Source organism: Schistocerca cancellata, chromosome 1, assembly GCF_023864275.1.
Source record: "Schistocerca cancellata isolate TAMUIC-IGC-003103 chromosome 1, iqSchCanc2.1, whole genome shotgun sequence".
NCBI lineage: Eukaryota > Metazoa > Arthropoda > Insecta > Orthoptera > Acrididae > Schistocerca > Schistocerca cancellata.
The window spans coordinates 516,318,140-516,336,225 of NC_064626.1; the positions used below are offsets into that span (position 1 = coordinate 516,318,140).

General features: G+C 40.2%; 1 protein-coding gene across 1 annotated transcript in view; it reads right to left on the minus strand.

Annotated features, from left to right (window-relative positions):
- The window catches only part of LOC126187640 (ionotropic receptor 93a), a 285,197-nt gene extending 267,319 nt beyond the window's left edge, over window positions 1-17,878 (minus strand). Inside the window, exons 1-2 of the mRNA XM_049928878.1 lie at window positions 17,860-17,878; window positions 17,605-17,697 (exon numbers count right to left, since the gene is read on the minus strand). Coding sequence (XP_049784835.1) covers window positions 17,605-17,697; window positions 17,860-17,878 — 112 coding nt within the window. The remainder of the gene's footprint in view (window positions 1-17,604; window positions 17,698-17,859) is intronic.
- Window positions 17,879-18,086: the final 208 nt, after the last annotated feature.

The window sequence follows — 18,086 nt, forward strand, 5'->3', positions numbered from 1 at the left end:
AAATTTGAAATTTTATAAATTGTAATTTCTGACTCTTCCGACTCAAAAGGTTGCTGACCCCTGCCCTAGGTGCCTGAAGCAGTTTCATATGTGCAAGCACTTCTTAGATGGGCTGCTACACTCCACTACTGAATACCAGTATAAAATCGTTTTCTTCTTTCTACACCAGGAAGAATATGCATTCCAGTACATCGTACTGGCAGTATAGGAAATCATATTACCATAAAATAAAGGGCAGTGAGGCAGGGTTGTAGCCTATCTTCAACGTTATTCAGTATGTACATTGAGTGAGCAATAAAGGAAACCAAAGAAAAACTGGGAGTAGGAATTAAAGTTCAAGGAGAAGGTTTGCTGATAACATTATAATTTTGTCTCAGACAGCAAAGGATCTGGTAGAGAAGTTGAACGGTATAGACAGTGTCTTGAAAGAAGGATGTAAGATGAACATCAACAAAAAGCAAAACAAAGATAATGGAATGTATTCGAAATAGATCAGGTGATGCTTAGGGAATCAGCTTAGGAAACGAGACACTTAAAGTAGTAAATAAGCTTTGCTATTTGGCCAACAAAATAACTGATGATGGCTGAAGTGTAGAGGATATAAAATGAAGACTGACAAGGGCACGAAAAGCGTTTCTAAAGAAGAGAAATTTGTTAACGTTGAAAATAGATTTAAGTGTTAGGAAGTATTTTCTAAAGGTAATTACATAGAGTGTAGTCATGTATGCCAGCGAAACATGTACGATAAACAGTTTAGATAAAAAGAGAACAAAAGCTTTCGAAAAGTGGTGCTACAGAAGAATGCTGAAGATTAGATGGATGGATCATGTAACTAATGAGGAAGTACTGAACACAACTGGGGAGAAAAAAAATTTGGGCTACACCTTGACCAAAGGAAGGGATCGGTTGATAGGACACATTCTGAGACATTAAGGGATCAGAAATTAAGTACTGGAGGGAAGTGTGGGGGATAAAAATCGCATAGGGAGACCAATATATGAATTCAGTAAGCAGATTCAGAGGGATATAGGCTGCAGTAGTTTTTCGGAGATGAAGAGGTTTACACACGATAGAGTAGCATGGAGACATGCATCAAACCAGTCTTCAGACTGAAGACCACAGCAGCAACAACACAGGAAGAGTTCAACAAAACTATATGTGTAGCTAAGAAGAAGTGCAGTTTGCAGATAAGAGAAGTTCGTTCTGTGTATAAATGGTCTGTGGGAGCAGGAAACACATGATAATAGAAAGTTTCGTAGATGTATCGAATACCTGAGTAAATTTCTATCTCCTGCCTTAGATTAATGTTATGGTCAACATATGTGGATGAAATATTATGAAAAACTGATGCTAGCGGAAAAATGCTCCTATCAGAGTACAAAAAATGCGAACATGTTTGTGTTTATTTAAAAAACCCTTACTGAAAAGTGAGATACCAGCTGCATCATTCTATCTGCCTCAACACCTTTAAAGATTTCCCCAATAATTTTGGCATGCGAACATACTCAACTGCTTTTAACATCAACACACCTCTAATTCTCACCAGCTCCCCTAATTGTAACTCCTTCATACCCACTAGTCCATCGCTGTAAATCTCTCATACCCATCCCTACCATTTGCCCATTCGCACTCACTCATTCAGCCTAACTCATTATCTCAGTATCTCTTCGTATCTCTCTGACTGCCACTGTTTACTGTATCACAGCAACTGTCTTCTTCGTTCTGTTTTACTGCTGCAGTCTCCTCTCACTGTCACTCTACCTCTTGCTCTCTCTTACTACTACCATCTCATTCTTTCCTTCCCACTACGTCTGTCGGCCAGCCTGGGTGGCCGAGCGGTTCTAGGCGCTACAGTCTGGAACCGCGCGACCGCTACGGTCGCAGGTTCGAATCCTGCATCGGGCATGGATGTGTGTGATGCCCTTAGGTTAGTTAGGTTTAAGTAGTTCTAAGTTCTAGGGGACTGATGACCTTAGAAGTTAAGTCCCATAGTGCTCAGAGCCACTACTTCTTTCTCATCTCGGTATCACTATCTCTCTCTTCCTCAGTGTCGTTGTCATAGACTCCATCACTCGTTAACACTGGCTTTCAACCACATCCAGTTGCATTTTCTCTTTATTCCGCTGCCAATGACACTGTCTTCTTCACTCTTTTCCTACAACTGTTATGCCACTGACAACTATGATTCACTGATACTGTGTCCCTCTCTTTCGCTCATATTTCCATTGTCTGTTTCACTCTTTCTATACCACAACCACTGTCTAATGTATTCCTGCATATATTACTTTTCGTCTCTTTCCCACTGCCTCTGTGTCCTCCTTATTCATCACAAAAAAGCGCAAATCTGCTCACATGCCAAAATTTTTCGGAAAATTTTTGAAGATGTGAGAAAGATAGAATGAGGCAGCTAGCTGATACCCCACACTTCAGTCAAAGACTTTTAAATATACAGGAACATATTCGCAGTGCTTGCGCTCCGATAGTGCTTTCCACGTCCTTCACATGAACACAAATTTATTGGTTAGTAAAATTTTGATGGCTTACTTATGTAAAGCTGAAATAACGCAAAACTAATTTTAAACCTCAGACTGGATTTTATGTGCAATTTTTTTTGTTTGTGCTTTGGTACTATAACATGGTTTTCCCAGAATCCTTACGATGATAACGGAGACACTTTACAGCTTATTTGCGTCACTTAATAAACTATGTTTTCGCTTTACTCGGGATTTTACGTGCGTATTTTACTTGTACAAGTAGGGTAATTTTGAACCTCTGTATCTCAGAAACAGATAATATTAAAAAAAATTTCAAGATTTTTAGAGATCTGGATCTTAGGATTATTCTATAAAAATTACAACCATTTGCTGTTTGTAGCCATACTGGAATATGCGGCTTGATTTTGGTACTTAAAACTCCAAGGTTTTGGAGTGTTCCTGGAATGGATAAACGTTTTTGAAGACTGGAAGAAGGAAGTTCTAGATAATTGTCTAGAGAATATACCGCCAGAATTTAAGTAATTTTCTGCGGTTATTCATTATTTAGGTTTCGCCTCATACCGAATTTTAGAGATGATGATGATGATGTTTGGTTTGTGGGGCGCTCAACAGCGTGGTTATCAGCGCCCGTACAATTACCCAACCTTTGCTCAGTCCAATTGCGCCACTTTCCTGGATGATGATGAAATGATGAGGACAACACAAACACCCAGTCATCTCGAGGCAGGTGAAAATCCCTGACCCAGCCGGGAATCGAACCCGGGACCCCGACCGAATTTTACGTGCGCATTTTACTTGTAGAAGTACGGTGATTTGAACCCTTGTGCCTAGGAAACGGATAAAGATAGCAAGAAAAATTTCAGTGCTGTTCAAGATCTATATCTTAAGAATATATCGTAAGAATTTCATCCATTTATTTTTCACACCTGTCTTGGAATTCGTGGCTCTGTTTTGGTATCCAAAAACCATGTTTTTGAGTATTTCTAGATAATAACGGATAGTAGGCTAAATTAGAACTTCTATATCTAAGAAACAAGTAAATATATCGAGAGTGTTTTTAGGTTTTTCGAGATCAAGATCTTGGAAACATACGTAAAAATTTAAGCCGTTTGCTGTGCATAACCTTCATGCTACCCGAGGCCCTACGAAGAAGTGGTAAAAAACGCTTTTTTTTTTTTTTTTAGATTTTCTGAGGAAACGCCAATTAATGGTGCCTCCATAAACTCTCTAAGACCCACCATAGACCACATTAAATGTGGACCGATTTCCTCCATTTGCCTAAGTTGGAGAAAGTGTGAAATACTCATACTATACGATAGATACACTACGACGATCCTTCTTTTGGATATAAAAATCGTCTCTAGCCGAAGAGCAATCCAAAACACTTGACTACCTTTCTGTCACCAATAGAATTCGAGTTATGAGCCCTGGAAAAATTCCATTTTCATGCACGGCATTCTGGAACATATTGGTAAGCATGCTACTGCATGTGTACCGATGTAGCCCTATGGACTACACACCGTTCATAAACAAATAAGTTCGTTATCTTACTTTGTTCAAACCTTACGCATGAAGTCTTCTTGCCGCCTTTCTCATACAAGATTGTGTCTATATTATCAAATATTCGAAGCAATGTCAACATATCTTTGTAAGCCATCCCAGGATCGTACCATTTATTCCATGGTAAACACACATTAATCGTAATGCAGTTTTTCATGCCATGGCACTTTTCATGTCTCTGAGTGGTTTTGCTGATGCAAAATTTGTGGAGAACGTCGTGATAACACGTCCAACATATCTGAATACAATGAAAGCAATATCCTTAAATACAAATTTTCCATATTCATTGTAGAAGCCCCGAGTGTCTATAATGTTTGCAGCTCGAGAAGTCGTCAAGAAATGCTTTAGATGTGGCGCAGCTGACTGTTCACTTATACAGCTCGTTGTCCAATTCTGGTGAGTGGCGAATTATTTATCACACGATCGTGTAATATTAATGTGTTCACTTCAGTGTATTTGGGAAAATTTTCTGAATATTCAAATTCTATACAGACATTTATTGGCCCTGATTTCACAACTTTTTTTCTGCTTTGAGCAATCTATCATAGTAACTGGCACTAATGTCTTGAATTTTTCTGGGCTAGGCAAGCATCCGAATTCATCTTCTGTAAGTAAGAACGACAAAAAAAAATACACATCTAACAATATGCTGTAAACATTATTACCTCAATCGGCTGTAAATTCTTATATGGATACAACTCTGAATGAGATAACTTCAGCTTTAGTTGGTTTACAGCTCTCGAATTCAATTGAATCCCCTTCCTGTTGGTTTACAGTGCTATTGTAATGAATCACTGTGTTTCTAATTGAATGGATGCTTTAATAACACATGTTTGTCTCGATGTAGCCGGCAATATGGGATATTCAGACTGCTCCCAATAATGGAAACTTAATAGCCGTTGAATACAAGCATTAAAATCCTAAATTTTTTTTAAATACTCTTCGCTGTTTACAAAAAATTTAGGCATTTTCCATACTAATTGCTCCAACACAAATTTATTCTCTTTGGGATCATTCTGCTGTCCATGAACATGTGAGTTAGTCTACGATGCACTCTGTACCAGCATTAGTTACTGATCTGAATTCGTGGTATCGCGTTTTGCGCCTTCGAAGTATCCTGTCGGCGTCTTGAGCGGTAATCATGTGCTAAAGTGTTCGTAGTCGCTTATCAATCTATCTACGAACCATCCTTGGAATACAAAAAATTACACGTAAGTTACAATGTAACTGTAGGGTCTCCAAACGTTTTCAAAAAAATTTCCTTCCCAGTGTAGAAAGCTGTTACTTGGAGTTGTTAAATCATCCTGATGTTGGAATCTTATCATACTATTAAACGTTGCCGATACAAAAGGTTTGTAGGAGAAATAATACTGACATATAATTCGCTCATCATATCGAACTGGGATGGTTGTATTAAGCAGTACCATTGCATGTTTTCAAGCCTGTTGCTTTAAGGAATTTGTAATTGTCCCTTAATACCACGTTGTGTTTCTGCTGTGAAGTGCTATGCAGATGGCTTAGTGTGTTGGTTTTTACACCTAACATCCATGCTGCTCCTACTTCAAGTGGAAATGCATTATATTTATTCACCATGAGAGTCGACTAGACGCCTGTCTTGCTATATAATATTCACCTCGAAATGGTGTGATGTCTGGGTAGTCACTGGAAGGTATGTGGCATACCACAGGTAGCAATAGGCAGACTTTTTACGATTCTGTCGCTCCTGTAAGTACAATTCGCCGTCATAAATTCATGTTTTTAACCTCAAAAGTGCATTTTATATATAAACAATTTTTGTCATTAGCAAAAGACGCAACATAACCTACACTGTTCTTGGTCTGTTATTGTGAAAAGACATCTGACCTCTTCACCAAAACCAACTACGTAAATAAACAGTTCTCTACCTAATGATGGTGGTGTGAAACATCGAAAAGCGTAGTGGCAAAATAAACAAGTGACTGACCAGGAAATTGTTTAATTTGAGTTTATTAACAGTCACAGTCGTCAAAATGCCGTCCGTAATGGATGAAATATTCAAATCCATTTGCGTCGGTAGGTGTGAAGTACTGTAAACTTGGCAATACCGCTTATTTGTTGTTTCTGCACTTTGAAGAGAACTAGTTTATCATTTTTTATAGTTACTTTTGTTGCTCTCCGATAGGATTTTCTCTTTTCTGTATCGATTTTTTAATTTTCAATTTGAACTTAACATTATTGATACATTAATAAAAATATATTTCGTGGATGACTCATTGATACCCTGATGTTAATCATAAGAAGAATGTAACTGGTGATTACTGACTTAAAAAGGTGACATTTCAGTTTATTTTAATAATATAAAACATGAGCATAGCATGTATTAATAAAATATGGTTATTACTAATTCTAAAAATCAAAGTAATCTACCTCAAAAACATTTGTGTGGATACCTATAAATCGTTTCAGATACAATAAGTGTTGCGACCTTCCTGACAAATTTAGTTCTTGGCGCAAAAACTGTTCTCAGACTATCTGAAGTGTTTATAGCTAAAATGGCCATTTCAAAAGTGGATCTCTGTGGATGCTGCACCTAGAGTATACATTTTTTAACTTACAGAAAGGTGTGCAGGTTAAAAACTGTACTTCTGTCCACTAAATACTATAATGCAAGGCTATTTTTACCTTTAAACATGATTGTATATGTGGCACAAAAACTTTTCCACATTTATCTGCACTAAACCAGCCCAGATCCGTCACGTTGCTGTGTTGAGTTGTCAGCGACATGGTGGATACTGAGCTGTTTGTGTGCAAGATAACAGCAGAAAACGCGTAAATCGTTATAAAACAGGCAGAGTAGAAAGGCAAAACTTACTGAATATTCAAACATGTATTACACTAATTGAAGATGGGTGAAAGCCCAACACGTGTATTAGCTTAAATAAAAATACATCAAAAAGCGACTGGTTGCTGTATTTCTGAAAATAATACATGCACTCACTAGATCAATGATCTGTATTGTGCGTCCCCTCTCGATATGCAGATTTTTTAAAAATTTTTATTTACATTCTGAAATCTTTGAGATGTACATAATATACCCTAGATGTTGGACAAACTTCCATTAATTTAAACATTGTTACATTGAATATTATTCACTACAGTCATTTTTATGATGTTTGTACAAGAATACTTTACAGCAGAGAAAATTCTTTTTGTGGGAATTTTAAATAATTTTCTTTTGTTATGTAGGGTATGTTTAACAACTCATACAGTGCACTACAATACAAAACACTAAATTCAATTTGGGACTGTTGCACTTTCATTTTTACAGTACCTGTATATACATATTGCCCAGGAGAGAGCTTCTTGGCATCAGATGTGCAGTATATTTGCAAAATTCAGTTTTCAAGGTACTGCAAGACTGAGTGCAATCAGTTTTTCAGAAGATATAGAGTTATAGATTTTATAACAGAAATTCTTAACATGGGCATTTTACATAATTTTCTTTTGTTAAGTAGGATATGTTTAACAAATAATACAATGTAATACAATATAGTTAATGCAATTTGGCACTTTTTCAATCTCGTCTTACAGTACTTGTATGTACATATATTCCGTGAGACAGCTTCTTGGCATCAGATGTGCTGTAAATCTACAAATTCAGTTTTCAAAATATTGTGATACTAGGTAAAAACATTTTTCCTGAAGATATAAAGTTACAGGTTTTTTAAAGATCCGTATTTTGTTTATAACTTTTAAGTGACTTGGCAGCCTATTAAACAGTTGCGATCCTGAATGATGTACACCTTTCTTGCACAGGGTGCTATGACAATGACTTCTGTGTATGTCTCTACTTGACCTTGTATTCATGTAAAGTTTTATTTTGAACAAATACACTTTCTTTTTCAGCGTATGTGACAACCTTGAGTATATAGATACATGGTAGGAGTAGGATCCTAAGTTCTTTAAAGAATTGTTTACATGATTTTGGGCTGTTTGCATTTTTCATTATCCTCACAATCTTCTTTTCTTTCCTGAAATTTGTTATGCTGTGAGGGGAATTTCCCCAGAATATGATGCCATATCTCAACAAGTAATGTATGCAAGAATAATACACTGCTCTAACTTTTTCAGCACTTGTGTTGTTCCATATAATTCTCATTGCATAGATCATTTTAGATAGTTCAGAATTTAAGGATGTGATGTGGGAATTCCATTTAAGATTGTCTTTTAAGTAAATGTCAAGAAATTTTGTTTCAGTAATACTGTTAATATTTGGTTTCAATGGATTTTTATATTGGTGTGTGTGGAAGCATATGGTGACTGCTTTTGAGGGTTCATTAGTAGTTTATTCCTCACAAACCACTCTTTTCAATTGTGACTTAAGCATACAGACTAAGAGCTTTTTCATTTTCACCTTCAAACAATACAGTGGCATGGCCTCCAAATAGGACTGGTTCAAAGTGTTGAACATGTTGAGGGAAGTCATTTACGAGAACTAAGAAGAGCCTTGTGGTACACCATGGGTTAATGTGGAAGGTTTTGAGTGATAAGGTTGGAGTTAATTTTTTTCCACGTGTTTAATCTCTGTTATCCGAGAGCGATTTTCTAAGTAGGATTTCAGCTACTCATTTGGCAGCCCTCTTACACCATAGCACTCTAACTTTCTTAGAAGAATTTCATGATCTATTAGATAAAAGGCTTTGGTCGCTCAACTACAATTCAAATGTATGATAATGACGTACACACATGGAAATGGAACACAAATTAAAATGTAATACATTAAAATCATGATCTATTGGCAAAGTGAGATTGAGTGTAAAGCAACACCAGACATAAAATTACCAACTGGAGACGAATGCAGGATGGAATCTGAATTCATGGATATTAGTCTCTTATAACATTGGTTTTGAAAGGATACCCAGGGACGAATGAAAGCAATTATGTTAAAAAAAACTCACAACGAACCTAACTGAAAAGAAAATGCAGTGTCAAATTGGTAATGATGATTGTGTCGATTCCGAGAAGGCTGTCGCGCATCTGCTGAAAACCGAATCTCCAAAATCTAATCTCGAATGTCCAGTTCTGACGCCCCAATCTGGAACAATGCTAAAACTTGCACTGTGGCACATCTTCGCTCGCTCTGTGACCAAAATTATACTTGGGCCAATCAGGAGGGTTGCTTCAAGCTCGACCAACGTCTCTAACGTATCTCTCCATTGCGCAGGATTTTTGATCGTAGCTCTAGATAATGATATTATTCTCGCTAGGCAAAGAAAGTGATGGAGACCGCGGCTTTAGAAAATTGCGAGTTCCTCTGAATGGCGGAACTCTGTTTCTAAAGTTAGCAAACACCGTCCAATCAGAACATGGCTTGGTTTCCATGTCCAGAACTCCAAGTATACCATTCCTAAACAGCGACGCCAGTAAGGTGTTGGTGGGCTACAAAGGTGTTCCTTAACAGTGTTCCATTACGAACTAATCTTATGATGTTGGGCATGCTGGAGGTGCCCTGTGTTCACAGCCTGACGTCCAGTCGATCCCAAGCATCCGGCGTATGGCCGCCTACAAACGTGAGAGGCGCTATTGATTAATGTCACAGCCTCGCGGATGTGCTTTTGACTGCAGGAGGACCACAGAAACTAGGCACCTCTAGATCGCCGAAACGTTTATCCTCTCACACGGCGCTTGTCGACTACCCACCTGACCAAATGGCAACACACGAAGCCAGCCTTTGCAACACAATAGCTCAGGTCCCGCCCCATTTGTGGCCCCCAGTCCCAACTGCTTCTCATCTTTTCCTAACGGAACGGCCCTGGCCATAATCTGGCTGCTAAGATAAGTAACTGCATACAGACTCATTACAAAAAGCAACGTTACAAAGTAGGAACGAGTGACCTCCAAAATCATCATTGCTGTCGCATATATGAATCAAATCGACATTACGCTTGATGCCGTGTTTCTTGACTTCCGCAAGGCGTTCGATACAGTTCCCCACAGTCGTTTATTGAACAAAGTGAGAGCATATGGACTATCAGACCAATTGTGTGATTGGATTGAGGAGTTCCTAGATAACAGGACGCAGCATGTCATTCTCAATGGAGAGAAGTCTTCCGAAGTAAGAGTGATTTCAGGTGTGCCGCAGGGGAGTGTCATAGGACCGTTGCTATTCACAATATACGTAAATGACCTGGTGGATGACATCGGAAGATCACTGAGGCTTTTTGCAGATGATGCTGTGGTGTATCGAGAGGTTGTAACAATGGAAAATTGTACTGAAATGCAGGAGGATCTGCAGCGAATTGACGCATGGTGCAGGGAATGGCAATTGAATCTCAATGTAGACAAGTGTAATGTGCTGAGAATACACAGAAAGGTAGATCGGCCGGCCGCGGTGGTCTAGCGGTTCTGGCGCTGCAGTCCGGAACCGCGGGACTGCTACGGTCGCAGGTTCGAATCCTGCCGCGGGCATGGGTGTGTGTGATGTCCTTAGGTTAGTTAGGTTTAAGTAGTTCTAAGTTCTAGGGGACTTATGACCTAAGATGTTGAGTCCCATAGTGCTCAGAGCCATTTGAGCCATTTGAAAGATAGATCCTTTATCATTTAGCAACAAAATAGCAGGTCAGCAACTGGAAGCAGTTAATACCATAAATTATCTGGGAGTACGCATTAGGAGTGATTTAAAATGGAATGATCATATAATGTTGATCGTCGGTAAAGCAGATGCCAGACTGAAATTCATTGGAAGAATCCTAAGGAAATGCAAACCGAAAACAAAGGAAGTAGGGTACAGTACGCTTGTTCGCCCACTGCTTGAATACTGCTCAGCAGTGTGGGATCCGTACCAGACAGGGTTGATGCAAGACATAGAGAAGATCCAACGGAGAGCAGCGCGCTTCGTTACAGGATCATTTAGTAATCGCGAAAGCGCTACGGAGATGATAGATAAACTCCAGTGGAAGACTCTGCAGGAGAGACGCTCAGTAGCTCGGTACGGGCTTTTGTCAAAGTTTCGAGAACATACATTCACCGAAGAGTCAAGCAGTATATTGCTCCCTCCTACGTATATCTCGCGAAGAGACCATGAGGATAAAATCAGAGAGATTAGAGCCCACACAGAGGCATACCGACAAACCTTCTTTCCACGAACAATACGAGACTGGAATAGAAGGGAGAACCGATAGAGGTACTCAAGGTACCCTCCGCCACACACCGTCAGGTGGCTTGCGGAGTATGGATGTAGATGTAGATGTACTTCACCAACAGAGAATCTGTGTATCACATAACGGAATTATTTTAAGTGCTTAATAAGTGAAATTTCAAGCTGGCTATGGCTAGTCGTGTTTCTACATACAGTGGCATATCGTTCAAGGGCTGTCGAGGTACATTGTCAAGGAATCAAAAGTACATGGCACGTGTGATATGTGGTGGAAGGAGGTATGGCTCAGTCACAAGTCCTCCAGGAATCCTGCCAAAATATTTAGACCGTATTGTTTCTGAAACTCATGGGGGCGTGCAGCATTCAGGTTTTCATCAGGCCATACATGATTGTTTTGGGAACTGAGAACACATTCCCTCGTGAACTTGGTTTTAGCCATAAAAAGGACCCACTGTGGGAAATCCAGCTTACCCATAAAATGATGCAAGAACCACCTGCAGAAGAGGGTTTGTGATGCAAAATCCTGTGGCCTCATTACCTGTACCATGTGTAGGTGTATGGGTGTAGCTGCTGCTCATGCAGAACACACAAGACAGTTTTGTTATCCACATTCAGTCCGCCTGCTATGTTTCTGATACGCATTGCTGCGTCCTCTTCCATTGCATGGAGTATAACCTCTTCAAACTCCGGTGTGCGGCGCCGACATGGAGCACAACTGTCGGCCCAACTGGTGCTAAATATACCTGTCCCCAAGACCCGCTGGTACACCATACCGATGAGGAAGTTTGAAGTTGTGTGGCAGTGTAGGAAACGTTCTGCATATAACTGACGATTAGCTCTGTTATTCCACCGAGCTTCACTGTACAATAACACTTCGGTGTACTCCAAAAACCTGTAGCCACCATGGGCAATAGCAGCACACAAAAAAGAAATGTATGTACAACTTGCATTCTGCACTGTATTGAATGATTAGAACTGTACAGTAGTACAGTATGAACAAAGAAAACAAGCATGACAGCAGATACAGAACATCTCTGGGCAGATCACAAACTTAAGTGCATAGTATGTAAACACACCTGTCATGGGCATGGGACATTAGGTGATCAGTGAATGACATACATAATACCCCAGTCAGTGGGGCCGAAAATGGGGGCGATTTGAATGTGTGTAGTGGTATTTTGTGTTTAGTTTCTCGAGTTCTCATGTTAGTTACCCGTCTTCATCCTCACTACAACTCCTCAACACCTGTACATTGAATTTATTTACATCCTGTATTATAAACACGATTCTCATGTGGGAAGAGCAGATATTTCTAGGGTACCTAGTGTCTTTTGGGTGTACTGAATTATCCGCATAATTGGTTATTAGCTTACTTAACAGTATATGAAATTTAATTTCATTCATAAGACACGTAATTCAGATGTAGAGCTTGCCTGGCACAATAGGAATGATGCCACAAGCCACAAGAATAAAAGAAGCAGCCTCAGCTGAAGGTGGGCAGTTGTATGTGCTGTGTGGGAGAGTATTGAGTTAGGCAGCCCAGTGATTCCGATTTTTCGATTTTATTAAGTACACTGCATGAGAAGTACCCAGAAGGTACGGTCGAATGTCAGTGTACCTTCATATATGTGTACACCATCGGCGGGTATGGACGTGATTAGATATGTTGAGTGATCATTGTGAAGGGCATGGGAGCGCCACGTACTGGTCAGAGATAGCATTTTCAGTACCTGTCAGAGTTTGATAGAGGCCTTCTTGTGAGTCTTCATTTGGCCAGCTGGTCGAATTGTACAATAAGCAGATTTATGGAACATTGAGATGTGACAGTGGCCTGATGCTGGACTGCATTGGGACATAATGGCAGGTACACTCGTCATCCAGGATCGGTCTGGTCGACGATGTTTGATTACCATGAAAAAGGATCGCTGTATTGTGTACCAAGTTCCTCCTTACATCTGTTTCTGCCATTGGAAAACAAGTGGTGAAGTAATGGAGTCTCTACAACATTCTGTCAAACCACACCAATAGTCAGAGGACTAGGAGCAGCCAGACTAGGGAACTGCCGTCCCATGTCCAAGGTGTAGGCTGCCGTTGACACAACAACACAAATGTTTGCGTTTGCAGTGGTGTATAACTCAGAAGCATGGACTGCTGATGAACGACGTTGCAGTGCGTTCAGCACTGTATAGCGATTCTGTATTACTCAAATGACCATAGTTGGCGAGTATTGCGGTGACATGGAGAGAGGTCCCAAGGTCCCATTGTTCCAATGTTTTGGAAAGGCACAGCAGTGTTACTCTTGGCTCTATTGTGTGTCTGTGAGGGGGGGGGGGGGGAGGGGTTGACTTCGATGGCACAATGGTACGTCACGAATATAAAACGTCTTCATGTGTTACCTCTCAAGCGACACTATGTGAAGCCATTTTTCAATGGAACAATGCTCGTCCACACATGGAATGGGCAGCAAGATTCCAAGATCTGTCCCAAATATAACTTGAGTAGGACTAGTGCGGAAGTCAACTCTGTCCCAATGATAGTATCCAGGATATCAAAGACCAGTAAAAACAATTGTGGGCCAGCTTGCCTAAGGAAAGAATGTAATGGCATTATGACACCCTTGCCAACCAAATCAGTGCATGCATCCAGCCAGAGGGGGTGTAACGTCATACAGACAGATGGGTTCATACGAGTTGCGTCAAGTTCTTTGCAGTTTTCACTGTATATTGTAGTCAATGAAAAAACATCACATACCCTCTCAAATCGTGAAGTTCCATTTTGTTTCCTTCTTCCCTTGTAGGTGCTTCATTTTTTTTTATTGGGCAATATAAAGTAAGGGCCAGTCTAATGAAAACGAGATGGGTGGGAAAAAGTGAGTAATCTGTTTATTATTTCAAAAGTATTCACCATAACTTTTAATACATTTATCCCACTGTGGTACAAGAAGGTCTACAACTTCATGGAAAAATGTTTTCAATTGCCTACAGAACCGTGATTGTTCCCAGGCGAGCACTTCTTCGTCCAAAGCAATTCGACGACCAAGGTTGTTTCGTGTATGTTGCAGAAGTTTCGCTGAGAAGCACTCACATATCCTTCAGACAGTATCGATATCGATCTCCCCCCATGCAATGTCCTTAATTTTGGAGCTCTTAAGAAAGACATTCGTGGCTGTTGCTTTGTTTTGGACGAAGAGGTGCACGTGTGGGTACAATTGAGTTTCCATAGGCAACCACAAACATTTTTCTGTGAAGGCACTGACTGTCTTGTCTCACAGTGGGATAAATGTACTAACAGTTATAGTGATTACTTTTGAAGTAATAAACAGATTACTTAAATTTTCCCCTTCTGTTCCATTTTCATTTGACTACCCTTGTATGTTGGCAACGCTGACTAAGCCACGTACAAGACGCCTTTGTTCTTAAATTGAACAGTAATAAACAAACATTATTCAAAGATTTTGTTAGTTATTTATAAAGCTTAGATCGCCTCAAACATAAAATGGATTCGTTGGCCTGAAACCCTGGTCAATCAACGACCATAAGATAAGCATATCCACAGCAGTTGTTAACTTGAAAATCTGCTGATGAGGCTCTCACTTCTTATAAACCAAACAACAGCTTCACTATTCCAGCGTCAATATCGAACGCCCTCACTCCACGAGACAACTATGCTCATACCTGGGATTAAACCACCTGCATTATTGAACTGTCTAGTGATAGTGAACTGTGCGAAACATTACATGGGGAACATGATGGACTGGCCTGCCTGTCAGGTAATTTCCACGTCATCAGTAGCCAAGACACAGTCTGTGTATCCACTTTTTTGTGAATGATGGCGTTAGTCTTCTGATGTCACGTATCGATAGCACCCCATGGGCGTCGCAAAGTTGGTAACAGAATTAAAAGATTCTCTTAGACACCGACAGCGGTCATGCGGGATCTGGCGGACCCAATGGCGTATGCGCACTAAGCCACGCCTTCAGCAGCTGCGTACCGCGAGCGTCCTCTTCCGCTGCAATATAGGACGGCCGGCGGCAGCCAGACGGCTCACTTGCACTCGGAGCCTCATTGCTATGACGCCATCGTTCATACTTAGTACAGCGAGCCTCATCCTAATAGCTATTCTATGAGCTGGACTCTAATTCTTGCTGCATTATTTGTAATGAATCTTCTTACGCTTGGAGAAATACAAGCTAAGTTAATCTTCTTTGTGCTGTGTTGACTTGTTCGCTAATTATTTCTGTTCCTGTCCAGCTTTCCTATGACAACAATTGCCACGCCACTCTTTAGCTATCTCTCCTTACCACTGTGTCTGAAGCCGTACACAATACTTCTACCCTTGCTAAATCCCATTTCCTCCAACATCAAATTCAATAAATGCAATTTGTTTGATGCTAAGGGACAATTCACAGAATGTGTGCAGTAGTTGGAAGGAAGCACAGATAACACCCATCTATAAGAACGGTAGTAGAAGGGATCCAATATCCTTGTCATCGATTTCTTGTAGAACCTTAGAATATATCCCGAGCTCAGACATAGTGAGGTATCTCGAACAGAATTACATCCTCTATGTCAACCAGCATGGATTCCGCAAATATTGATCATATGGAACCCAACTCGTACTTTTCCCACACGACATACTTGAAAGCTTTGGAGCAAGGTAGACAGACAGATGCAGTATTTCCTGGTTTCCGTCAAGCACTTGACTCCCATCACACCTACGCTTATTGTCAAAAGTAAGATCATATGGGGTATCAAGTGAATTTTGTGACTGAATTGAGGACTTTTTGGTAGGGAGCACGCAGCACGTTATCGTGAATGAAGAGTCATCGCCAGATCTAGAAGTAACTTCGGGTGTGCCCCAGGGAAGTGCGTTGGGACCTTTGCTGTTCATGTTGTATATTAACGACCTTGCAGATAATGTAGTTATCTATGATGAAGTACTTTCTGAAAACAGTTGCATAAATATTCAGTCAGATTTTTTAAGATTTCAAAGAGCAGTGCAAAGATTGGCAACTTGCTTTAAATGTTCAGAAATGTAAAATTGCGCTCTTCACAACACAAACAAACGTAGTGTCCTGTGACTATAATATCAATGGCCACATGGAAAGGAATAGAATGATCACATAGGCTTAGTCGTGGATAAAGCAGGTGGTACACTTCGGCTTATTGGTAGGATACTGGGGGAGTGCAATCAATCTACAAAGGAGATTGCTTACAAATCACTCGTGCGACTCGTCCTAGAATATTGCTCAAGTGTGTGGGACCTGTACCAATTACGACTGTCAGGAGATATTGATCGCACACAGAATGGTCACAGGTTTGTTTGACTCTTGCGAGAGTGTCATAGAGATGCTGAAGAAACTGAACTGGTAGAATCTTGAAGATAGACGTAAACCATCCCAAGAACCTTTGCAAATACAGTACTCAGAACTGGCTTTAAATGACGACTCACGGAATGTACTACAACCCCCTACGTATGGCTCACATAGGGATTGTGAGGATAAGATTAAAATAATTACAGCACACACAGAGGCATTCAAAAAATCATTCTTCCCGCGTTCCATACCTGAATAGAACGGGAATGAATCCTAATAACTGATCAGTGGGATGTACCCTCTACCATGCAATTCTTGGTTTAGAGTGTAGATGTAAATGTAGACGTAGATGTCCTCTGGTTGGTGGAACTAGTTGTTTACCTTGGTTAAAGAGTATCCATTCCTGATCAAAAAATGATTCTGCTGTCAGATTCGAATGGGAGAACTACTGAAGTAGCATACAAATGAAAACCACGAAGCGCTATAGCGCTAGTGTTCAGAAGACAATGGCATCATTTTTTTCCCAAGGTGTCTGACAAGGAAATTCTGTCTTTGAGATTTCTGATCAAATTGTAAGATGAGTACTGTTTCGAAACCTTGGAATGCACCTGTAATTAACAATGTGGACACAAGACATAAGGAAGACAGTGTGCCTCTTGTGTAGTTGTGGTATTTAAAGATGATGTACATTTATACTTTGATAGTACAAAATACTATCGGCACTGGAACGGCAAGAAAGCGTAAAGAATGTCACAGGAAGGTCCATTCTCCCCGTATAACTATGCAAAGAATGTTTTGTGCATCTTGTTTATTTTTATTAGCGTTTCAAATGTAAGTTTCCATACATACAAGACGTTATTAAGATTGGCAAGCGCAAAAGAAGATGAATGCACCAAGTGACATCTATCTGAATCGGCTACCATGTCAGTTTCATGTAACATATGAAAAACATAGGAGGACTGCTTTCCAGGTGGCTTCATGAATGGTTTATCTTTCGCATACAGATAGCTGCAGTTTTATTATCTAACTAGCTAATATATAAGTAAGATTTGGAACAATAAGTAACTTGATGACTGACCAATACTTGTAATTACACTCACCTGTGATTGCCATGTGTAGAGTATCAGTCCTGAGAATGTCGTGCAGTCCCCACGTAGCAGCACATGTGGCAATGCTCAACACTGCGATCACATCTGCAACAAGTTGTCAGCAGTGAGTGCTACATTTCACAGTATTGTATTGTATGGAACTGGGATCTAGAACGACGGAGAGGCTTCATCCCCGCCGTAGCCCTCAGTGGTACACAACCGCACAACAGGCTACAGCGGTCCACTCACCTCACCGCCGCCCCACACCGAACCTAGGGTTATACATTTCACAGTAGATAAATACTCTGGGCGTGTTTTTGAGTTACATCCTACGTGGCTACAAAAACTAACAGCGAATATCAGTGGAAGACTATGTGTGGTATATAGACTATAAGACAACACTGAATCTAAGATGACCCCTTTTTTCTGAGACGTCCTTGGAGAAATTTTGATTATTAAGAGTATTCAAACTAATCTAAGTTCCAAACTGGTTT